We start from the raw sequence: 24,818 nt of genomic DNA on the forward strand, positions 1-24,818 counted from the left end.
GTGTTCAACCATAGTTCATGAAACTTACACGTTTTGTCCATCAAGATAATCTTCACAAAATAATATAACTTTGATGAATTTTGAAGCCTAAATAAAAGCGCCAGAACTTAAAAGCTAAACTTAGGCTATAAACGAACTACAGCACCACGGTCGCTCGCCTTCAGCGTCACCACCACCACGCTCCCGACAACCTTTTCACACTTATTTTTAACGTGTTCAGTGAAAAGGATTTATTCTGTATATGAATTTAAATCCACGCTACATGAACCTTTTCATATAAACTGGAATAGATACAAAACTAGAGCCAAACTAAAACTGAAATGAGACATTAATAGTAAATAGTATAGTGAATAAATGAAATAATCATAACTAAAGGACATATGAAAGCACGTATGGCTATTTCTGTACATTTCGAAATAAGGTGCATTAAAAGTCAATAAATCCTTGATTAATATTAATATTTTAATTAAAAACATGTCTCCACGTACTATTCAATAAAATTCTAGTGCATTTAATCTATTAAATAACAGCAGAGTGAGCGAGTTTTTGGATATGGTAAGATTAAACTTATTTTCGTGAATAAAGTACCACATTTCAGCTATCATTTTGTTAGGGTGGGTACACAAAATGTTATTTTATCCTTGCTTCTAGAAATTCCTCATATGCTTTTCTAACAGCTTCATGTGGCCGTAAACATTTAATTTTAACGTGGCTTTAAGCACTATGCATCGTTAAAGTTTCACTTTCACCGCGACTAAAAAATCACGAGTGGGGTGTAACTGGTGTATTTTATGTCGTAGAATAAAACGTGAAAGTATCTTGAGCTTGTGTGAACCACGGACCTTATTTTACGGATTTAACCAAAATCCCATTCAAAAAACCCATTGACTCTGGGACGATGGAACCGGAAGTGCTAAAATGCTAACTCGCTTACGAGTTTTTGCCAACAAAGTGACATCATAGTTCCACCACTCTATAAAGGTAAATTATGTGAAAAATAATGCGTTTTTTTTTTTAAACGAAGCATTAACACATGTTAGACTGCACCCCAAAAACACAATCAAGCCTAGAAAAAACCCAGTGAACCACCCCTTTAAGCAGCACAACTGTTTTCAACATTGATAATAATAAGACATATTTCTTGAGCATCAAATCAGCATATTAGAATGATTTCTGATTTCTCATGTTAGATGGCTAAACATGTCTTCACAGAAATAAATGATATAAAAATGTATTAAATGAAAAGTAATTTTGAATTTTAATAATATTTCACACAATTACAGTTTTTACTGTTTATTAATCGAATAAATGCATTGGTAAGCATAGGAGACTTATTTCAAAACTATTAAAAAAAATCGTACTAACTTCTACTCTGAATGGTAAAGTATGTACGTATACTACTCACTGACAAAAATGTAAAAAAATAAAATAAAATAAATAATAATAATACATAAATGTAAAAAATTGGGATTATTTTAATGTATTGATAACACTACATTTTAAGTCGAAAATTTCAGTTTTTCTACATTTTCTGCAAAAAAAAAAAGGGTCCTCTTAAAGTACCCCTAGTTGGGAATCACTGGTGAAAAGGTCTTTTTTTTTTTTTTTTACATTTTCAGTAAAGCAGGTCTGGCTTTAACACGTAAGGAAGGTCGTAGGACTCTCAGAATGGGCTGGACACTTGAGAAGGTGGGTGGAGTTTGGTTGCCAGGGTGGGCCAAGCTCATGATTGGGTGGGCCAGGCCAAAGTGGATGTGTTTGCAAGCTCCCCTGACTAATTTAGGACAGGAATGTAAGGCTTTCTTTACTAAGAATTATTGTAGATGTTTTAAAGAATTTTAATCATTAAAGTCACACACCATAACAGACCAAGCATACATAAAACCAAATATTAATTTATACTCTAAAGTATCAAATCTTTGCAAAAATAACCTATGCTAATATTCTGTATTTGTAAGCCTATCATATTTACAGGTATGGTGTCCCTGAAACATTGAAATTCTATATAAAGGCACATTTTGCATAAGGCATCACCTGTTAAAACATGATAGGATTTACATTCAAGCTGGTGTGTCGTTGACATGCTTCACACTGACATGAGATTTCTTGCACGAAACCCTGAATACATAAAATAAATAAACACCAGGATGTATAAATCCCAAATGAAAAAAACAAAAACAAATATCTTATCAGGCACACAAACACACAAAAGAAAAAAAAAAAAGTAAGGAAGGATTGTGATAAACAACTATGGAATGTATATGAACAGTTTATGAATTTTAGGTCTGCATTAATTGCATTCTAAAACTTTAATGATGTAGAGACATATCGATTGGTTAAGCTAAGAACTGAATGTACAACAGTTAAAAAATATAAGCAAAAGATTCTCATTTAATGCACACAGTAAGATTAATTTATAGTGGCTCAAGAAAGACGTCCAGGGGTGTTTTGGGGTTATTTTAGTCATCCTCATCATCAAATTTCACATTTGCATCATCTGCGTCCAGCTGCAAAAGTATGACATAACATATGCAGTCACAACATGGACAAATAAAAATGCATAGGTGTGAGTAAGTGTTGTCTAAATTTTTGACTGAAAAATAAAACAATAAAGGAAAACATCGCAGTATAAAACAATATATAATGTGTACAACACAAAGCGTTCATATAGCACTTTTTAACTTTGTTTTCTATTAAGACATGGTGGCATAGGGCTCTTAGGCCTATATAAGAGATACTTACACATTTCATTTCCATGATAGTGAAGACGGGACCGGTCATGAACATTCTCAGTGGGATCGTGAGGATCAGGACAAAGGGCAGGGCAAGTGAAAATGCACTAGATTTGATTGCCCACAGAATCGCCAAACAAATCACTTGGATCAAAGTGTACAAGTGCATACGCATAGTGGGCACCTGTAGAGAAACACAGAGAGAGAGAGAATTCAGTAACTAGATACTGTAGATGGATGGATCAATCGATTGACAAATTGACTACATGGCCAAAAGTATCCCTTCTAATCATTGTTGTTTGGAGTTTGGGTGTCACCATACACCGCTGTTCAAAAGTTTGTGGTTGATAAGTGATTTTAATGATGTTTTTGAAAGAAGTCTATTATGCTCACCAATGCTGCAATAATTGAATCAAACATTCAGTAAAAACAGGAATATTGTAAAATATGACTATAATTTAAAATAAAGTTATTTCTATTTGAATATATTTTGAAATCTAATTTATTTCTGTGATGCAAAGCTGAATTTTCAGCATCATTACTCCAGTCTTCAGTGTCACATGATTTTTCAGAAATCATTCTAATCATTTTTCTATTTTTTATCACTGTTGAAAACAGTAGTGCTGCTTAATATTTTTGTGGAAATTGTGATACATTTTTCCCCCTCTTTTGATGAATATAAAGTTCAAAAGAACTGCATTTCTTTGTTTGTAACACTATAAAGGTCTTTATTGTAACTTTTGATCAATGTAAAGCATCCTTGCTGAATAAAGTGTCAGTTTCTTAAAAAAAAAGTGGACGGACCCCAAACTTTTGAACAAAAGTGCACTTTTATCCATGTAGTGTATGTGTGTATGCAGAGGCGGACAAAGTACTCAACTCCATTACTTGAGTGAATTACTTAGTTACTGTCCGCCTCTGTGTGTATGTAATTAAATCTTACACGGGTGACAAATGGAACAGGAGGATGATGCTTTTTTGGTGTAATAAGCAGAAGCATACGGTCCCAAAGCTGGATGCCACTCAGTGAAGTGATACCCATATAGAGAAAGATGCCAAACAGAGCCGTCATAGGAATCATCTTCAGGATGGGCTCCATGAGAATTGAGACCCCTGTGAGGAAAGAATTAGAATGATTCTGTGTATTGTTCAGTAACATTTTGTTATGTATCACATGTCGATTTGATAAAAAAAAAATGGCTATTAAACTCTAACTGTGTTGATTAAGTGTCATTATATCAGATAAAAAGCTTGCAACTCACCAATCATCACGGCCACCAAAATACCACTGACTCTTTGTTCTAACACGTGTTCAATCTGAGGTCTGGGGCCTTTGGTCATGACAGTCAGGGCATTGGCATGGGTGACAGATCTCACTGTAGCAGCACTGAGCCAGGGGACACCGAAGACAGAGGCAACTCCTCCCAAGAACACCAAAAGGAGGAGGTCCAGATGGAAACCAGAGCCCTTGACCATTTTTCTTTCAGGCTTACTCACGATCAGCCTGGATGGTAAGGAAAAGGTGTGAGGTTAATGCAGTAGCTACACCAAAGTTCTGACTACCAAAATCCTTGCATGAATCTTCATTGTATCTTAAATTATAGTAACATTTCACAATATTCCTGTTTTTACTGTATTTTTGATTAAATTAATGCAGCGTCGGTGAGCATAATAGACTTCTTTCAAAAATATCTTCACTGTATCATAGTATCTTCATCTGTTTCTTCTTGGTGTTTTCTTTATAGTGAAGATCTTCTAGTGTGAATTTAAATGTGTTCTGTTCTGAATATCACACTCACGTAGTGATCTGGGACTCAAGGAAAATAAGGATGAAGACCAACAAGCCAGGAACAACACAGGCGAACATCATCCAGACAGGGAATGGCTTCTTCTCACCAAATGGGCTGATGATCCAGCCTCTAGCAGATGGGTTGGACACGGTCAGCCCCTTTGGCACCACCAGTTTCTAAAGCAGGAAGTTTACCATTTACACATTTACCATGAGACAGATGAATGGAACTATCCATTATAATGGTCAAAATCCCAGGTTATATAAGTCCAATTATGCTATGGGTCCAGATGCATAAAACATGTTTATCTTCATTTCACTAGGGAGTTTTTCCATAATCGCTCTGCATGGGTCAATTCTCTAATAAGATTTTTTTGTCTTGTGTGCAACTTGTGCGCAAAAGGGAAAGTACAGCTGTCTACAGTTTTCACAATAACTAAATGCACGTGGCTTGCTGAGCAAAACTGATCAGTTGATTTTTAGTGAAACTGTCATATAGCACAATCACTACTATTTTTGAACATGTAGGAACATCACAGCCATACACAACAGTTTTTGCAACTTGTAGTGTTACATTCTGTGAATAGATATTTTTTTACTGCTGTACTTGACTCTAGATATAACAAATGTGTAAAAATGGACATGCAAATATGGACCCTTGATTGAAATGAAATACAAAAAATTTACTGTATACTGTACATTCAAATGTGCATATTCTTTTTCTGTGTACTACAGTACTGGATTTTCCCAGTAAATGTCAACAAAAATGTAGAACAAAAATTTAATTAGTATATAACAAACATTTCCAAGGTTGACTGCCACTGTAAAAACATTGAAATATTTTAACCAGTGCAGCTCACACAATGACAAAAAATAAATCAATCAATCAAAATGGTGCCATTGCTTTTTGAAGCATGAATTCAATATTTTGAGTCTGTCAAACCTGTGTGTAGGCATCTCTGATGATGATATCCACAGCAATCATGAAGAAGATGGCGATGGGGACACCAAAATCTCCAATCATTCGACGAATCTGGTGGTGTACAGTATTTTAATAGTAACATGATCAGTACATTTAAAGGCTTGGCTGGATTGCTAATTGCTGAAATGCCTTTTTGTTTTCCATAATTATTTGAACCTTTGAACCTATTTTTGGCTAAACAGTATCAGAGTTTTAAATAAAAAAGGTAAACTGAGCAAACTTACAGGACCGGGAAGGAAGGTGCTAGTTTTAAACCCACGGATATACAATGCAATAAAGAAACAGCCAAACATAAGGCACATGGACAGCAGGGCAGTGTTGGGATAGGCCCTCTCTATTATCTCAGGTATGAGTTTCCATTTTCGGGTGAAGCACTCTTTTTAATGCTCTTTTTAATTTCATCCAGTCTAGGTGGACAGTTCTTGGCCAAAATATGATCAAATGTGTGCCAGATTTTATGCCACGTGTTAAACGATAAATGCGACTAATTTAGATCTTTTTCAGTGGTGTGATTAGTCTATGCTGGCAGTGAATGTACTCACCAAGAAGTCCTCCGAAGGTAATGGCAGGTGAAAGGGCAGCGAAGTAGATGAAGATGACAGCAGACAGCACCTGAGGGTCCAGTGCATCGGTAAAGTCACTAAGGTAACGCTTGTAGCAACGTTTTATGTCTTTGACCATACCGCCAAACGGATAGCCGGTACGGGCTAGTGGATCCTCCCGTGGCTTCTCAGGTCCAGTTGGGGCTAATAAACACAATAAAACACAGTTTATTTGATGTAATTCCAGATTTAACACTAGGATGGCCAGGATAGATGCAGAGGAAGACCGTTCCATGTAGCCATTATTGATATTAAGGTAATTAAACCTTAAGGGGGAAGTCGTGGCCTAATGGTTAGAGAGTCGGACTCGTAACCCAAAGGTTGCGGGTTTGAGTCTCGTACCGGCAGGGATTGTAGGTGGGGGGAGTGAATGTACAGCGCTCTCTCCCACCTTCAATACCACGACTGAGGTGCCCTTGAGCAAGGCACCGAACCCCCAACTGCTCCCCGGGCGCCGCAGCAAAAAATGGCTGCCCACTGCTCCGGGTGTGTGTTCACGGTGTGTGTGTGTTCACTACTGTGTGTGTGCACTTTGGATGGGTTAAATGCAGAGCACTAATTCCAAGTACGGGTCACCATACTTGGCCACATGTCACAAAAAAAGAAAAAAAAAGAAAAAGAAAAGATGTGTACAGAAAAAAAAAAACATACTTGTGACGTATGAAGAGCCAAAAGCATGAATATGATTAAATCTTAATAAAGAAGCTTGCCATTGTGGTATTTAAAGCATTATTGGCTCTTCCATGATACATTAGTTGTTATGTTCCTCATTTCATTTGTAAGTGGATAAAAGTGTCCGCTAAATTATTGAGTATAAGTGTGAGTGTAACTATATTAAATATTTTGCAGTAATGCCAGACCAGCCTCATATACACTAAAATGAAATGGGTCAAATTTAGATCTTGAGAAGGAACATGACCAGACCCAGATTGAATCTGCAGACTTTTTTGCAGTTTTTTTTAGACTGGATCTTTAGGAAATCTGCACAGTACTGCAGAATGCATAAACTGTGTTACATTTTTTAATAAACATCAGGCTATTTGGATTATTTAAAAAAACAAGCACACAAGGGGACTGAAGGATTTGTCAAATTAAATTAATGCAGCGACACCAGTGTCAACACCTTGTCATTATATAAAGCCTGACCTTTGCCCCCAACCATGAGTCGGGTGTCATATGGGCGGACTCTATCTCGTAGCATCTTCTTCTGAAAGTTGATGATTGGCTTAAGCATGCTCTCGTCCTGGATTTCTGTGGGTGGGATCACAATGCTGCAGTCCATGAAGTCTGCCATGGCATTGGTCAGATCTTTCTCGTTTGTAGCTAAGTAAGCCTCCAGAGTGAACACCTGTTTGCATGTACAGAATTAAGACGAGACATTAGAAAAGCCTTCATTTTTCTTGATTTATTTCATGACATTTCAGTGCCAGTCCATAGCTCCTCTTTACCCAGTCAGCCATCAGAGACGCCATGGCCCGGCCACTCTCATGATAGTCCATGCCACTGTGACTGGGGCCCACGTGGAAGAAGACAAAACGAACAGGAATCGGAGCTTCTAGAACCCCTTCCATCACCACTGAATCCCGTAGACGTGCAAACGCCACCACTGGTTTCTGGAGGTTCTCCACCACACCTTAAGAGTGGTATAGAAACAAGGGCATGAAATATGCTATATAACAAAATAATAAGTGTTTTTATAGAATAAAAAATGGATGTACTCTCACCTGATAAAACCACAGAGGCCTCCACACGATCAACCATGTCTCGCTGAGGAGGAACAGAGCAGTTTTTATGTTTATTCAGAAACTAGAGGTTTTTAGTTATTTTTTAATTATTTGGATGCCACATCCGAGAATCTGACTTTAAAGTCTAAAACTGAAAGGACGGAAGGATAGTGTCACTGTGATTTAAACCAGTAGGACATCCTAGATCAAAATGTTTTGGTGGTCCTGGAACAACAGTCCTTTCAAATAATCATAGTCTTCATCCTAACCATTAACTAGCCTAACATTAAGAGGGAAATTATAAACTATGCAGTGCCCTAACATCAGCTCTACCCTTTTCTAACATCAGACTGCTGCAGGACCAACAAGATAGATAGATAGATAGATAGATAGATAGATAGATAGACAGACAGATAGATACCTGTTTGGTGATTGAGAATGTTTGTAGCTCTATGTCTGCTGAACCAGGGGCCGAAGTGGGCTCTAATTGACTGTGAAGCAGAAACAATGAGTCATATAAAGTTTATAGTCATACACAGTGATATTCGGCTATTAATATAGACCCCTGTGACTCATATACCAAATAATGAGGATTTCTGAAATACAAAAAAACAGTTCCCAGGACTACTTTATACAGCGATAAAAACTGAAGTAACTTTCCTCCACATAAACACACACACAAAGCAACACAGATGACATGGAGCCTGACCTGCGCTTGCGTTGCAGTATGGCCACAAGAGCGTCACGGTCAGTGGGCCGGATCTCTTTTTTGAGCAGGAGTTGTTCCACCATCTTCTGACAAATGCTTGATAAGCTGCTCTCATCAACATCTAGCAGCACCGCCCCTGGTTACAGTCACCACAAAGAATATGTAAGAATATTCCTTTTAATTCACCCCAAAACTGAAAACCTGGAATTCTAAAATGTGATGATTAATTGAAATTTTTATTATAACTATTTTAGTTTTTTTTAATATTTTTTAAAATATATAATGTATGTGTGTGTATTCATATATAAATAATAAATATACACACAACACTCACATATATTATGCAAACAAAAACTTTTTTGTATGCGATTAATCACGATTAATCTTTTGACAGCACTATAAAAAAATATAATTGTGATATCATGTTTGCTTTACATTATTCACATTTATCACCATGTTATAGTGTCATATCATTGTAACAGCTTTGAAAGAAGCTTTGATTTGCTTGGTGTGTTTTACTTGATCCAGTCACTGAATTTAACATGCTCTGGTTGAGATATGGGCCTCTGTTAGAAGTATATTTCAGTGTTTATGCGGGCACCACACTTACCCATTTCCTTTCCTCTCTACACTTTCTTATTTAATTAAAGTGTCCAAAGGCCAGAGGAAACATGTCACTTGGTGTCTCACCTGTGGTCATGACCTTGCGGAGTTGAATGAGGCTTTTGAAGGTGAGATAGGAAATGTGGGGCTGACTCCACTGTCCCGTGGCAGGGCTTAAGTTCTCCTCATAACCCAGCCAGCGTCCCATTTCCTGCCACACCTCCCCACGTAGCTCGTTTAACTCAACGTATGCCTAGTGTGAACGAGAATTTTTATTAAGGCTTTTACAAAGAAGTCAAAGATAAGAGTAAGTGAATTAATGTGTTTGTGTGTATCACCTCTGCATCTCCTCTCTTGATGGCATTGGTGTTGGTATTTCGGGCAGCTGAAGAAGGGAAATGGAAAAAATGAGTAGCGAATCGGTAAGGTGTAAGGTTTGTTTTTATATATGCATTTGTATTTTGTTTATATATTTGCAACACACCCTCTAAGTCTCTAGAGAAGGTGAAGGTCTGATGCTGCTCCTCTTCCTGCTGCCTCATCTGCTCTAAATCATAGCTGCCTTTGTGTCCCGCAGGGGTCCTATAGAGGGCGACAGAGAGCACACGCTACAGCACACACACCAGGGTACAGACCCGACTGTCACGGCTCCACACACTCACCATATCTTATGCACCATAGGGCAGAATGAACTCCATCCTCTTACAAAGCGACTCAAGCCATCCCTGATACAAGAAACATAAACCTCACTCTGTCCAGCCCTCGCACTGCCCTGGTCGGCCACAAGGGTGCGACGTTTGACAACTTTAGGCTACTGTCTGTAATCCTGAAGTAGGCCTACTGTAGTGTGCAGTAATCCACTATTTGTATTTATTTATTTAAACTGAGAAGGGCACATAGTTGGGCTTGTGATCATTCATCACCACACACAACATTCCAGTTGAAAGTGAAAATATAACTTCTGACTGTTAGAGATTTAAATAATTAGTAATTTTTTATTTTTATTTTATTTTTTGAGATTTTCAGATGAGAACTCTGTCTGATTAGCTTCTCCCAAAAATGAATGACTATATACATCAATAAATATAATAACTGACTGGTAATTAAAAAAAGTAGATACAATTTTGTAAAAAAAAAAATTCTCTTTCCATTTTTTTCTCTTTTTTTGCATTGCATTGCATTATTTTCATGACAATTATTAATTGTCAATATCTCAATAATTTGCCATAGAGGGTATACATAATTACAAAAATATAACTGTGATATCATGTTTGCTAACGTATGCCTAGTGTGGACGAGAATTTTTATTAAGGCTTTTACAAAGAAGTCAAAGATAAGAGTAAGTGAATTAATGTATTTGTGTTTATCACCTCTGCATCTCCTCTCTTGATGGCATTGGTGTTGGTTTTATTTTTATAATTATTAATTGTCAATATCTCAATAATTTGTAAAATCTTATTCACATTGTTGCAATGTAAAAACATTAAAATTGCAAAATTGCATTGTATTTACACACCATGTTTGGTTTAATTTATGCACATTTGAAGTTTTTTTTTTCACCTTGAAATATCAGTTTTCATGCTGATGGTACTTCTAATAAAGTGAATGCTTCCCCCAAAACGTCTGTTCTGGGAGTATATAAGTTTGGTCAATGGGTATGAAATTTTGTGAAAAAGGCAAAGTTGCAAAAATACACAAAACTACTTTACATATAAAAAGTGTTAATATCATAAGGACCTAATAAAATAATAATCAAATTGTCTAGATGCACCACGGTAATGACAGTTTGGGGATATTAATCCTCATAATAATTTTACAAACATTACCGGTCTTTAAATCGATACAACCTGACAGCAGGAATCTTAAACTGTGGCTGAGAAATGCAGTGAAGCAGATGCAACTTTATTTGCATTTCTATCAGTGTGTGTTACGTGTGTGATACTCACAAAGTGAATGGAGATGGTAGAGATGACTCACTGTCCTCATAGGACATGTCGTTGTCCTATATAGAGAGAGAGAGTGATATCTATCCATACTATAATACACATGTCATGCCAATAAATCAACTTGCACTTGACCTTCATCAACTACTTCATGTGCAATGAGATGCTCTCCTCACCTCTTCAAACGATACTGCTTCCATCATCAAGACTGTCTTCTCTCTGTCCCAGAACTCACACATAACCTTCATTCACACAGAGAAACAAAATAACACAGTCAGACTGTAAGAACTGCACACCTGCTACAGGCAGTGGTTATCATTCATTCATATACTCCCCTTTATTAAAGTGTTACTATAGACAACATAACAAATACATTTCAACAAATTGTATGATTGACTAGTATGAGTTTTACCAGTAAATTTTACTTCAAATGATTTGCATAGAATATTTACAGTGTATTTGCAATGGCATATATAAATATGAATGATAAAAATATAGTTCTTAATGTTCTGTATGTCTTTGACTACTTCATATAAGCAAAAAAAAAAAAAGCAAGGTCTCTGTTCACAAGCGTTGAGGATCAGATCACAGTTTTTGTCTTTCAGAGGCTCAAAACTGAGACTCACCCTGAACTAGCACAAGGGTGTGTGAGAGCCACAAACAGACAATTATCTGAAGCCTGAACTTCTAGCGAATGATAAGGGCTCTTCTGTCCCTCATGGGCATAGAGATAGAGCACATCAGAGCGGTTTGATGGCGCTTCAAAACTCTCTACTACTTCAAAAGATTGACAAAGATGGTAAACACAAATATATTCCTCACTGAACAAAAATCTTATCAACGTTTGCTAGAAAATTACTATGAAATGTAGAGCTATTTCCAATGTGTTAAAGTTCCACATTAGTTGGGATTTGTGCTAAAAACTGTGAGCAATGAAAAATCGAGTGGAGAGAAGAACACTACTTCCTAAAATGTTTTATTAGAATATTGCAACTAATTAGTAAAATATGATATGTGACCTTCCCTAGGTTCATTAAGAAGCCTATATACAACAAATACACTGAAGAAAGTTACTCTATAGACAGAATTAAACACACAGCGTCCAACTTTTCAATAAATAAAATACACCAGACTGCACCAATTTAAAAGAAAGACAAATTATTTTCAGTAAGATGAACATTATTAACATTTAGATTTACTTACATAAACAAATTTAAACTTGTGGAAATGTTCTTTTATCTTAGCAGTTTTAGCAATCGAAAAATGAATGGCACATTTAAATATGCTGCCTGGAATAATTTGTTAAATGCAGTTATAAAACAACTCCTTATATGAGCCTCACAGTCTCCAGTATGAAAGCTCATTATTTTCAGCCTCAGTCTTATGAGATATTTAGAAATACAACTATAGAGACAATATATATAATATAAAGTTCAATTTTTTTTTCCAGCAGTCCTTACAAAATGATTGATAAATTACTGCTGCAAGTAACAGTGAGATCTGTACACTGAAAACACTAAAAAAAATGGTGTAGAAACAATTTTCACTCAGAAATTGCTAGTATATTTCGCAAGCAATTACAAAGAAACAGTAAGTAACACACTGAATTAACCATGAAATTTTATAAATAGAAAAACGGAATACTACATTTTCTTTTTAAAACAGACTCAAATAGTCTTTGTTTTATTTCTACTTGGAAAAATCATTTTCTCCAGTGTAGCAGGTGTCCCCCTGTGCACAAGTGACCACCCTCTCATTTTAACCTACTGTTTTCGTTTGCATCCGCTCAGATCTTCTCATAAACACTTAGTTTGACTGTTTAACAGAGCGCAGCACACCCTTACCTGAGCCCAGGTGGTCCTGGCGGGTCTCTGTGCTGGGTTTCCGCGTCTACACTTTGAGCGCCCAACTCAAGACTGACCTCGGATCGATTCAAAAGGCATGGGTGGAGATGGAGGGGTAATGGAAAAAGAGAGAAAGACGTAAAGTCACGTAGTGCACGGCAACCCGAAAAGCAACAGCATGCGTAGAGCACCCAGGGGTGGGAGTGAGTGATAAGACCCCCATAATCAGAGAAACAGTCTTATCGATGGGGCCACCTTACAGCAGGAATACCCCAACCCTAACACCACTCCCAAAAACAGTCACCTTCAACCCGGTCCAAGACAGAACATAGTAAGAGAGGCGGAGAGAGTTTGAGGCCTCTGGTGGTACAGACTCAGTTACCTGTCCTAGTTAACTCTGTATCCTCATTAAACTGATTCAAAAGGCATGGGCTCATGTGCACTTTAATGCTAGTTCCTCAGGTAAAAAGGTATCTGCAAAAAATATTAATATAAAATATAAACAACCCATCGTGTATGCCACTCCCAGAAAACAGTTAACCTGGATAAAGGCCAAATTATGACACACTGAGAGAGAGAGAGAGAGAGAGAGAGAGAGGTTAATGTGTACTTTTAATGTGGAGCTCATCATAAGCAGGGTAAACTAATCAGTAAAACTATCTTGCCTTCTGATGTCAAGCTGCATAGAGGTTTGGGATTCCCTTCACGTAGAGTATTGGTGGACACCCCTGTAAAGGTGGTTGGGGGGTGCTTTAAGGGGTTTCCCCCTCCAAGACCCTCACATCCGTTTGATATGTCACCTTTTTTCCGCTGAGTCACGGAAACACTGCTGCCCCTTGAGCCAATGAGAGCTCGTTCAAGTCCTGGAAATAAATAAAACAAAACAATAATCCAGGCTGTGTCATTTGCTGATTCACTTTTCATCCAGAGGGATGATTCTGTGAACCTTCTTGGTTCAGGTCATTCTCTGGAAACGCCATTTGTGTTCCCTTTATATTCCTGTCTTACTATTCATTACTACTCAGGACACTAAACCTGGCCACAAAATTTGACAGATTTAACTCTCTTTAGGATGTAATGCAAAAGAAAGTTTAAAATATAACAGTTTTATTAAAAAAAATGTTTCAATATAAGCTGATTTGTATGTTACCATTCATCACATTACAGTTTAATGGATTATAATGAAGAAGAAAAAAACAGACACATTTTGCTTTTATTGATTTTTTTTTAGTATTTTTTTTAATTTCTCAAATGCTTAATGCGTTTTCTGAAAATGCATATTTTGTCTTTATCCCTCACTTTCTGTTCAAGCCAGTTTTGTGACATTTCCCCTTTTAACAATAATGGTTTAATCACTCTGACATCATAAGTGAGGGCATTGTAACTGAGTTTTTGGTCACACGGTTCAAACTGATTATGTTTTGCTTACAGTATGTCTTTACACTTACATTTGCCTTTTCAATATTTCAGCTCTGTTATGAGGGAAAAAAATCAGTGATTTGTTTTATACTATTTTTTTCCCTGGCAAAAAGTACAAAAATATTAACTTTTGATGCCATTTTCTCAACTACACTGTTTGATTCATTAGTGAAAGTACCAAAATTGACATTTATATTTAAAATATATTAATTTAAATTTGAATGGAAAAAAAATCTGCTCTGAGAGAGTAAAAATAATGTGACCACATATATATGACTGTGGGGAGAAAACGCTGGCCCCAACTCTGAATTAGGGAAAACCGGCCACTATTTTTACAGCAATTTGGGACATGGTACATTGGGTTTGGGATGAACACGGCTGGGAAAATGATTTTTGAAAGAAGCAGTAACCTGGCATCAACATATTATCAACGCACACATGACCCCATGACTGTTAACGACAGCGCTCGAATTTACACAAGCTTTCAGACACAAACACACAATTTATATCTTTCAATATATATGAACAACTAATAATCATTTTCAATATTTCAATACAAAACAACAATTTATGTGACCGAATGTGATGCATTACCTGAAACATGGAGACGGGGGTTGTGTGGTCAATGGTCTTGGGCTGCCATTTAGAGTTTGAAGGTTCAATCCCAAGTGACACGGATTCAGAAAACAGCACTACTGTCATCCTCTTGTATTATTCCTAATGTGCCCTCGAGCAAGGCAGGTTGCTCTTAGACAAGCGATCCTGCTCCTGGAGAGCCACCTTCCTGCAGAGTTTAGCTCCAACCCCAATTAAACACATCTGAACCATCTAATAAAGGTCTGCATGATTACCAGAAACTTTGAGGCAGGTTGCAGCAAAACTCTGCAGAAAGCTGGCCTTCATAAGCAGGATTGGACAGGTCTGTCCCCGCAAATTATGATGCTACTGTCTTGCCTGAGAACTAAAAACTAAGAAAAAGACAATGCCAAATGAAAGGAAAGAGGTAAACATCACTCACTCCAACATACAATGAATTCTAATAATATATAGTCAACTTATAATTTACCTAGTGTTCATTTAAAATAATATCTACATTGTTAAAGTCCATGGGGAGGAATACACACCTTTATACCAGGTGCGTTAGAGCACATTTTCACTGGGGACATCAGGCAATGATTACAGTTCACTGACAACACATTTATGATGTCAGCATTCATGTGGCTAGAGACCTTTCAGGACTAAAAGAGTAATTAATGCTCAGTCCTGCAGTTATGAGACCTATTAAAGGATGGAATAGCTGCATCTCCAGAGAGGAGCATCACATGACCCGTGAGCAATAACTGAACCATGATTACTGAGCCAGTCAGAGAGGAAGGTTGCTTTATATAGTGTGTGTGTAAATGCTAAGCGGGATTTTACCAAAAATGTATGTGTTTACTACACATACTACAATAAAATGATATAACAAATACCAGTTTGCAATATCAGGTCAAATAACAGGAAGCAAATGACACCAGAAGTCTTGCATATTCAAGTTACAAATAGCCGCATTCGCTGTTGTGTTAGACATAAGGTGGATAAAGTAGGAATGTGGATATTTATTTTTTTGACTCTAACGATTCAATTTGATTACAATTTCCACTGCAGCGCATCATGAAATCTGAAATTTGGGTTGATTCGATTACACTTGATTATTTCGGTAGCCTAGGCTACAGGTATGGGCCCCCCTTTAGAACAATGTGGATTTGCTTTTAAATTGTAACATATTTAGATATAAGTGTAGCAAGTGCAGGATGATGATGATGCATCAGCCAATGTGTTATTACAGGAAATAAATAGAAACATTTGATAATTTAGTTGTTATAGCACAAAATAGGGGGGTAAAATGGCCCCTACTGCCGTAAATTGCCCCTGCCTGGGATTAGGTCAAATTATTCTATGACGTATAGATACAGGCTTATGAATATTTAAATATTTAATTGCCAATATCTTAAGATATGTAAACATGCCACTCGGGCCTTCTGTGCCAATTCTGGGAGATCATCTTACCCCAAAAGTCTAATTTAACTTTTTTCTTCAAAATAAAATCAACTTTTACTCCACAAATTTAAAAATGTATCCAAAAATCCATAATTAACAGACACAAAAACTTTCATGTCATAGATCGCTATTTTCCAGAGTCATAACATTAAATCAATTACCTTAAAACTGTTTAGACTGACTAAATCTCAAAATGTTGATATTCAGACGAAATGACAAAATTAAAAACAGTGTAACCATTCATCAAGAGTTGAGATGAGGTTTTCTGCCATCTATAGTTAAGAGAAAAAAATTAAGGTGGAGGGGCATCTTACCCCGTCTTACCGTAGTTATTTTCAACAATATGCTGACAACACAAATGTAACTAGATGGACAATTTAACACTTGATTTCGTGTGCCTTACACGAAAGAGTGTTTGTATGATATTATTCCCCAGCGTTCATGCTATACTGCACATATTACATTGTATAGCACACAGTGTGTACATGTAGGTGTGTCCCTCCTCCAGTCTCTGGCGTTTTATGATAAAACACACCAGCTTGACTGTTCTGTGATAACCATACACACAAACTATCACCCGCTGCTTTAAGGGCGTTCACCCAGTTTTCATTTTGAAAATTACAGTGCAGTGTTGGAAACTCCTAACAGAATTGTCCTCATATTATCTTAGCCTTAATAAGCATGTATGCACCATTACTACATGTACTTTAACACGTTGGTATAATGAAATGTTGGTGTCAATGCCCTAGCTGTGTTTTGTCTTGTTATATTGACTCTGAGCCTTCCTGACATGAATTTAATCACCATACTTAATATTTTTGTTTAGTGCACAATATTTATAGTACACTACACACCTGACTCTTCTGAAATGCCACTGATTGCTGGTAATAAATACCATTCTGTTACTTGCAATTAGTTAAGAAATCTTCATTATTGATGGCTCCATATAAACAGTTTCACCTCCATTTTGTTAATGCATGAAGTGTAAAAGGAGATAAAAGCAAATATCCTGAAAGAACACATCACCAAAGAGAAACGCCCTCTACTGCTGGCAGAAATGTTTACAACCTGAAGGATTTCTACAAAAGAACTCACTGCTGCACTAAAACGTCTAATATGATTCATAATTCATGATAACTTATGAAATGTATTAGGTCTATAAATTTACTAGCCCAAAGCAGACGGACTTCACGAGAGTTAAATGTTAGGTAGGCATATGTGACAACATTTCAAAAACAATCTGCAAATATTTTCAGAAACTATTTATTGATTGATTTTTTACATTACGTGGACCACAATTATCAATTATATTTGAGCTAGTTAAATCAACAGTTTCAGTACTCTAACAAAAACTTTTTTTCCCAAATTAAGTAATTTTGCCAGTTACTTACCAATTACCCTACCAATATTTGTGTCTTTATATCCACTAAAAATTATTCTATAACTTTATCTCTGAAATCCTACTCAATAAATGTAAGTTTTAGGTATCAGAATAAGACTAGGTGTGCCTCATATCTCTTGAATAAACTGATTATTCTGTCAGGAAAACTGACCATTAAATAAAATGAAAAAAAAAGTACTCTTCTCTTCACTTCATCTTCTTTATTACTCTATTTCGGGTTCAGAGTTTTCTGGACTAAAGCTTCATATCATAACTTTTGAACTTTGAGCTATGGCAATCATTTACGTCCAAAAAACTAGAGTGATAAAGGAGACGAGTGAAGAGCTTCAAAAACAATTAAACCATTTTCTGCAATAGAGCATTAAGATGCTCGTGTGGATCGGACAGAGGAGATGGTAATGGGCATCAGAGGTCAAAGCATTAGAGGATGATGCACTCTTTACGGTTTCTGGTGATCTTTTCAGGCTTTCCATCCTTAGCCTTAACAATGGCCTCCATAATCTACAGAGATTAGACAAAGAAAAAATAATGAAAATTAAAATAAGTAAACAACACACAACACTACTAGGTACAATTGTAGACAGACTCGACTGGATTTGTTTTTCATTATATTAAAAATCGTTTTAATATCTTAATCTTTTCTAAAGGCTTTGATTAAATGCTTGAATTTAGTCTGACAATGCAAAATTGCGCCAAACTCTACATTTTCGGACAATACTTTTGTTTAAAGGGATGTGTTGGAGTGAATAGTGAAGGAAAAGTAGTCAACAATGTCCATCGTATAAGAAACCGTTCAACACTGTTTAAACAGCATCCCAGATTGCACCTCATGCATTATTGAGTGAATATGTCCAGAGTGCGCAGAGATGAAATCTACTATTAAATTGTGTCACATTTTTGGCACTAGTCTCATAATTCCATTTGTGTTGTGTTATTTCAAAACGTTGTCTTACAGAAACAAACTTACATTATATGTGACAAAGCATGATCCCACATTTATACGTTTTTGTATATCAAGCAAAATTAAAAAGTGTTGGCTTTAAAAAGTATTCTTGATCCTAGGCTGCTGCATGCTATTTAACCCAAAAGGAAACAAGTCTAAAACTAGGAAGCAATATACGTTACAAAGTATTTAGCCACACAATGTACACAAACAATGTAATATTCCCTGATGCTTACATCCTCTTCATAAGGGAAACCTCCTGTTTCTAATTTTGAGAAGACCAGATGTTCATTGATCTGTAATTCAAAACTTCCTACAGGAAAGAGGAAGGTTATACTGTTACTGTCAATCCCACAAGTTTTTATTTAGTTCGTGAGGAATTTATGTAAAGCATGCCATTTGTGGATTATTGTGTCTATATGAGGACAGTCAGATATGTACTCAACCTCTCCGGCCCACGAAGCCTGACACCTCAGCATCAGGAACCTTGGCGCAGATGCCCCGCTTCAGCTCCTGGAAGCGAGGCTCGTAGCCTCATCTGCCGCTGGTGGGTCACAGAAGATTGGTTACTTCAGTTTGAAATATGCTCAGTCATTTCTGCATACATAACCGGCTTTTTCTCAGAAGCTGCCATGCAAAACAGCTTAAACTGGGTTTTCCATATCGCACGATAACAACACTAGCGATGTCCCATTCACGAACGGAATGTTCTTTTGGGCCCCTTTTTCTTCATAGAAGACAGACTCGTTCCGAGTATGCCGCCTAAATACACTTCATTTATGGGCATCACAGCTCTTCGAAGTGCGTGTTTGATGAACAAACATGTCATATGCAGCTCTCTAGTTTTTTGAAACATTTAAAAACATCACTTAATTTTTTAAAGAATTTATAATGAGGAATAACAGTAATTTAAAGACAGCTAGATGCAACTTGAATACTTAGTAATGAAACTTACCAGTATTCGACTTTTATCTTCACCACCATGATTCTCGTCTTTATTCTGACCTGTGAAGGTTAATGGTTACCTGGTTGTTCGAGGAGACAGAAAACAACACATCCACCGAGACAGCTGCGTCAGAAAGGCTACACCCTGCTCACCTCCACCTGTCTGACACGCCTACAGAGTTTTAAAGGCCAGTAGCTGCTCATCACTGTCAATGACAATGATCCTCTTTAACAGTTCACTGTTGTATCAAAATAGCCTAAATGTCAACAGCTGCATAAAATAATTATTTTTAGGGTACACTTGCCCTCTTCAGCAATAGTCAGTTCACCTTTATTTATATAGCGCTTTTAACAATACAGATTGTGTCAAAGCAGCTTTACAGTAAATAGGAAAATAGTGTCAATAATGCAAAAGGACAATAGCAAACACTTAATTTTCAGTTAAAGGCAGTTCATCATTGAATTAAGTGATGTCATCATCCAGCTCAGTTCTTCAGTTCAAATCTATCTGTGCAATTAAGTCGACGATATCGCTGGAAATTAATACTGGGGGGAAAAATGATCGCAAACTTCACTTGACAGGCCAGCATTCTGATGGTTTGCTGGTTTGGCAGCTAAAATGTCAGGCCAAAATACAGTAAACCATTTAAGGTTTAAGCTGTTTTCAGCAGTATGTAGGCACTGCATGTAAAAAAGTGTTACAAGGTTTACATACATATATAATATATTTTAATATGTGTTTTAATATACAAATATTGTTTTAAATTAGGACAAGCTGACAAAAAGCTTACTGTAACACATAACACACTGAACATATAATCAAACCAGAATTCACAGAAATTGAACAGTCCATGTATTTTATTTAATGTCGACAAATGAAAGAATCAGTTGGACCAAGTTAAGCAGCTAAACATCACTGTCCTCACAACCTCATGAAGAAACTTCCATCCCACTGCACTCTATTGAATTAGGTTTGATCTACCGCCTTAATTAAAAAGACTGAAAAAGACTACTAATTGCTGTATGCCATTTCCTATTTCCTTAACAATATTACTTCTACTGTCAAATCAAACATTTGTTATATGACACACATACCAAAGCCAGTGCCTCTTAGAGAAAGTTTTTTGTGTAACAGTGTTCTGTTTGACTACACACGAACAGAATACAGATGAAGGCAGAACACATGCAACATAATGAATGTTATGTAAAAAGCAAAGACCCAAACATAATTGGAGGACAAAACCAGATGATAGCTCATTATTTTATTAACCATATATGAGGGTTGTTTCATAAACGGGGTCATCAGTAGTTTCTAAAAAAACAACAACAACAACAACATGCGGCAGTGTCTGCAAGTCATATAAATGCCCTTAAATCAGCTATTTGGTTTGATTTAATGATGAAAAAAATGTATAACACTACAACTAGTGTTGTTTTTGGCGGCCTGTTTTAATTTTAGTTTTAGTCTAGTCTTTGTGTGAAACTGTCATTTTAGTTTTTATTAGTTTTAGTCACACCCAAAAATAATGACCCAAGCTTTAGGCATTCCCTTCTTACAGCAAACGTTTAGTACATTAGTATATTCTCTTCAAATCCCCCAAAACAAAAACAAATAATCAGCAGACGAAAAGTGACCCCAGTAGGCAATGTGGCTTCAACAAAAAAAGACCTTAACCCTTCCATTGGCCTCCTCCTTAGCATCCCCGCATCTTGCTCCTCCTGCTTAAAGGATGCGTGGACTGCAGGCCTCATACCGTAACTGCTCACTTTAGAGTTACGATAATCATTTACGTCCAGCAACCAGACCGGAGGAGTGAAGAGGAGGGGACGTTTAAGGATCCTACATCAATACACTCTTTCTCTAGATCTTTAAGTTATGTTAACAGAACCGTTCAAAATCTTGACCGTTTAGACATTTTTAGAGCCAAAAGTGAAGGGTCAAGTGGTGAAACTTTAGAGGATGACACAAGGAGGCCGGCTCTTGGTGATCTTCTCCACCGGCTGGCCATCATAGGCTCTTTGGATAGCATTCATAATCTTGTGGATGGGATAAAAGAGAGATGCACACATACACGTGAAAAATCAACAACTTTTTATAGGTGAAAATTTTATACAGCGTGAGATGTTTACTCACATCATCCTCATAAGGGAAGCCACTGGTTTCCAGCTTTGAGAAAATCAGTTGTCCGTTGATCTCAATCTCAAAGCTCCCTGGAAAAGAGAAACGGAAGAGCTGATGATGTTTGCTCACATTCATATTTTTGCATAAGATGTAAATCACTGCATGGCTATAAATGTGCAAGGTACCTTGGCGGCCGACGAAGCCACTCACGTCCGCATCAGTGAACTCAGCAGTGACGACCTGCTTGAGCTCCTGAAAGCGGGACTCGTACCCTCATCCGCCGCTGCAACATAACAGTGAACGTAAGCTCACAGTAATTATGCCATCTAACAAACGCTTGGATCCAGGCAAACAGACAATGGGTGGTAACTAGTGTATGAGTTTATGTCTGACAATAAACCTGAAGACTAGAACTATGGAAGCTTGTTTCTGCCAGAGAATAAAAAAAAAAAAATAATAAAAATAAAAAGTAATTACTTATTAAAAAAATCATTACGTAATTAGCTCACAATTTGGTCTTCCTTTCTTGCATTTCTGAGGAAAACTAAGAAATTCAGAAAAAGTCAGTTGCAGTTCTAACTTTTTCCTCTGAATTTTAGGTTTACATTACGTTTTTTTTTTTACTCCACTATAGAATAAACAATAAATAAGGAAATTACGACCTTTTTCCTTCGTTTATATCACCAAATTCTGAATTTAGATCCTGCAATTTTAGACTTTCTCAGAATTGAGAGGGGGAAAAAAAAGTTGTAGATAACTTTTTTTATTCCAAGACAGAAAGGGGCTTCCATATAGAACACTAATCTTTATGAGAGGGTAAAAACTCGGTACTAAAAGACTGAATACCATAACTATCACTATGATCACTACTGGAGTCAGTAATCTAGCTCATACCATTGCACATAACTTTCCTCACAGTTCAGTTGCTGTGCATCATATCACTTTGCAATAAGCCCTAAACATATTAAAGACAAATAACTTTTTTTTTTTTTTTTACATTGAAATTTTTTTTTTCAAAATATATGGCATTTATAATCTGTTAAACTTTAAAGAAGCTAATGTTTGTCAAAATTAATAAATTGTTATAGAATGTTACTATAAAGTAAATATAGTATTTTAAGGGGTTCCTGGGTTGCTTGAGAGTTTGGATGGGGGTCTTTTACTCTGTATAAATTGAAAATCCCTTTCCTGAGGGATATACAGTTTAGGATTTAGTCTTCCCGCTAAAATCCCATAGTAAATCAGATGGATCATCTTAAATCTCTGAGGTACCTGCTCAGTTCTTTAAACCCCTTTCAAACCTGTTTAAGAGAAACGCCGAGAATTTTGGAGAACAGCACGTGTTAAAACATGATGTATGATAAACTTGTACATGACATTTATTCATGAATACATAAAGGAAACGAGATAATGAAGAGGGTTATGTTAATAACAAAAACAGCAGGCAATCTGCATGAGCAGTTTAATCTAACGTTACCACATTCGTGAAGACATTTTACCCGAATAGAGGAAAACGTTTGTAAATCACATTCTATTTTAAATAATTTACCTATTATAAAATCACTCACCAGTATTCAACTTTTATTTGCACACCCATATCTACTCAGCTGCGTCTCTGCGTGCTTCACGCTATTGTGCTTCCGCGTCTCTGACTGATCTTATATAAAACTAAACCTCTAGCGCCCTCTATCAGCTGGATGAGGCATTTTGAAGACAAAAGGGCAGCTCAACAGCCGCAGAAACTTTTCGTTGAAAAGCCACACGATGGCAGCAGCTATTAACCCATTTCATCCCAAATTCTTATGTGAGCGAGCCCATGTACCGTATTGGCCCGAATATAAGACGACCCTGATTATAAGACGACCCCCCTTTTTCCAGATGTACCTTTTGGAAAAAGGCTTTTTAAAAACCAAATCTTGTTTTTTTTCTCAGTAAAACACATTTTGTCTTCAATTATTTTCATATTGCATATTTTTCCTATTTTAATTTTTGTTTTGAAAGTATGATAAAAACTGGTAAAATGTACCAACAAATCACATTTAAAAAATATACACTTTTTGATATACCAAAAAAAAAAAAAAAAACAGGTAGCCCATCTGAATTAGGACATTTAGGCTATCCATCTAATACCAGCCTACCAAAATCTTATTAACAGTAGAAGTAAAATCTTACTGTAGTCTTCAAATCTGGGTACTGTCTTACGTTTTAAAATCACAAAGGGAGTTTGGTCCCATCAGGCTAACGTGACAGTCACGACTCATGCAGCTGTAAGGTTTTCTGCTTCTTTTGTTTTTACTCGCAATCTTTACAACACGCATTACATTACATATTTCATGGCACACTCGTTTTATGCGTATTTGGCGCCACCTAGTGTTGTGGGTGTATTATTGACATGTCAAAGTCTAGACCCTGAATATAAGACCACCGCGTTTTTTCAGATGTATTTCCAAGAAAAAAACATCGTCTTATATTCGGGACAATACGGTACTTCCTCGTCCCCAAAAAGGATGGCAGTCTGCGACCCATCCTCGATCTCAGATGCCTGAACCACGCCCTTATGAAACGGCCATTCAGGATGACTACTTTGAAACAGATCCTCTTGCAAGTGTGCCCAGGGGACTGGTTCTTTTTTTCTTTAGATCTGAAAGACGCATACTTTCACATCCAGATAGCCCCCTATCACAGACGATTCTTGAGATTCGGCATATGGACTATTTGGCATATGGACATTTGTTTACAAATGTAGCAGCCAGAAGATGGGTTCCATCTGCTGAGTCCTGTTTTCCCAGTTTTTTTCCCCCCTCATCCTACTTAATATGTGAAATATTTTTTTCGTTACCACATTTGCTTTTTGCTTACTCACTGAGGATATTAAGGTACTTTTAAAGTAAAACTTCTTTGGAACAATATGCGTTGTGAACAGTGTATAAAAGCATTTAACTATCCTTTAGGTGTGCCTTTCCCATACTGTATTCTTAGTGTGCCATGGTATTACAAAGAATTGCTTTTAAAATTCTAT

The 24,818-nt window shown here is 36.7% G+C and overlaps 3 protein-coding genes across 3 annotated transcripts; all 3 read right to left on the bottom strand.

The window, feature by feature from the left end:
- Positions 1-1,814: 1,814 nt before the first annotated feature.
- slc4a1a (solute carrier family 4 member 1a (Diego blood group)) lies at positions 1,815-13,079 on the bottom strand. The gene is made up of 19 exons (XM_016571734.1): positions 12,929-13,079; positions 11,261-11,326; positions 11,088-11,143; positions 9,626-9,723; positions 9,480-9,526; positions 9,229-9,394; positions 8,539-8,674; positions 8,251-8,320; positions 7,830-7,872; positions 7,554-7,738; positions 7,252-7,453; positions 6,046-6,249; positions 5,728-5,879; positions 5,465-5,554; positions 4,532-4,698; positions 3,995-4,236; positions 3,676-3,845; positions 2,743-2,916; positions 1,815-2,507 (listed from the first exon to the last, which is right to left on the bottom strand). The coding sequence occupies exons 2-19, from the start codon at positions 11,321-11,323 to the stop codon at positions 2,460-2,462; spliced, it is 2,313 nt and encodes a 770-aa protein (XP_016427220.1). The 5' UTR covers positions 11,324-11,326; positions 12,929-13,079; the 3' UTR covers positions 1,815-2,459.
- A 4,899-nt stretch (positions 13,080-17,978) lies between these two features.
- LOC107755202 (migration and invasion enhancer 1) lies at positions 17,979-19,870 on the bottom strand. The gene is made up of 4 exons (XM_074560234.1): positions 19,688-19,870; positions 19,179-19,276; positions 18,969-19,045; positions 17,979-18,290 (listed from the first exon to the last, which is right to left on the bottom strand). The coding sequence occupies exons 1-4, from the start codon at positions 19,714-19,716 to the stop codon at positions 18,210-18,212; spliced, it is 285 nt and encodes a 94-aa protein (XP_074416335.1). The 5' UTR covers positions 19,717-19,870; the 3' UTR covers positions 17,979-18,209.
- Positions 19,871-21,190: 1,320 nt separating this feature from the next.
- Positions 21,191-23,462, bottom strand: LOC107755209 (migration and invasion enhancer 1-like). The gene is made up of 4 exons (XM_016571931.1): positions 23,368-23,462; positions 21,985-22,082; positions 21,812-21,888; positions 21,191-21,714 (listed from the first exon to the last, which is right to left on the bottom strand). Exons 1-4 carry the CDS (start codon positions 23,394-23,396, stop codon positions 21,631-21,633), a joined length of 288 nt encoding a protein of 95 aa, XP_016427417.1. The 5' UTR covers positions 23,397-23,462; the 3' UTR covers positions 21,191-21,630.
- Positions 23,463-24,818: the final 1,356 nt, after the last annotated feature.

Source organism: Sinocyclocheilus rhinocerous, unplaced genomic scaffold, assembly GCF_001515625.1.
Source record: "Sinocyclocheilus rhinocerous isolate Xijiao unplaced genomic scaffold, SAMN03320098_v1.1 scaffold1063, whole genome shotgun sequence".
NCBI classification, from domain to species: domain Eukaryota; kingdom Metazoa; phylum Chordata; class Actinopteri; order Cypriniformes; family Cyprinidae; genus Sinocyclocheilus; species Sinocyclocheilus rhinocerous.

What these genes read in the sequence shown, in the direction of transcription:
- slc4a1a (XM_016571734.1), bottom strand. Translation starts at nt 11,323, where the DNA reads ATGTGTGAGTTCTGGGACAGAGAGAAGACAGTCTTGATGATGGAAGCA. An exon ending in TACCTTCGGAGGACTTCTTG is followed by an intron (nt 5,880 to 6,045) that starts GTGAGTACATTC and finishes AGCATTAAAAAG; the next exon opens with AGTGCTTCACCCGAAAATGG. An exon ending in CTTGAGTCCCAGATCACTAC is followed by an intron (nt 4,237 to 4,531) that starts GTGAGTGTGATA and finishes CTTACCATCCAG; the next exon opens with GCTGATCGTGAGTAAGCCTG.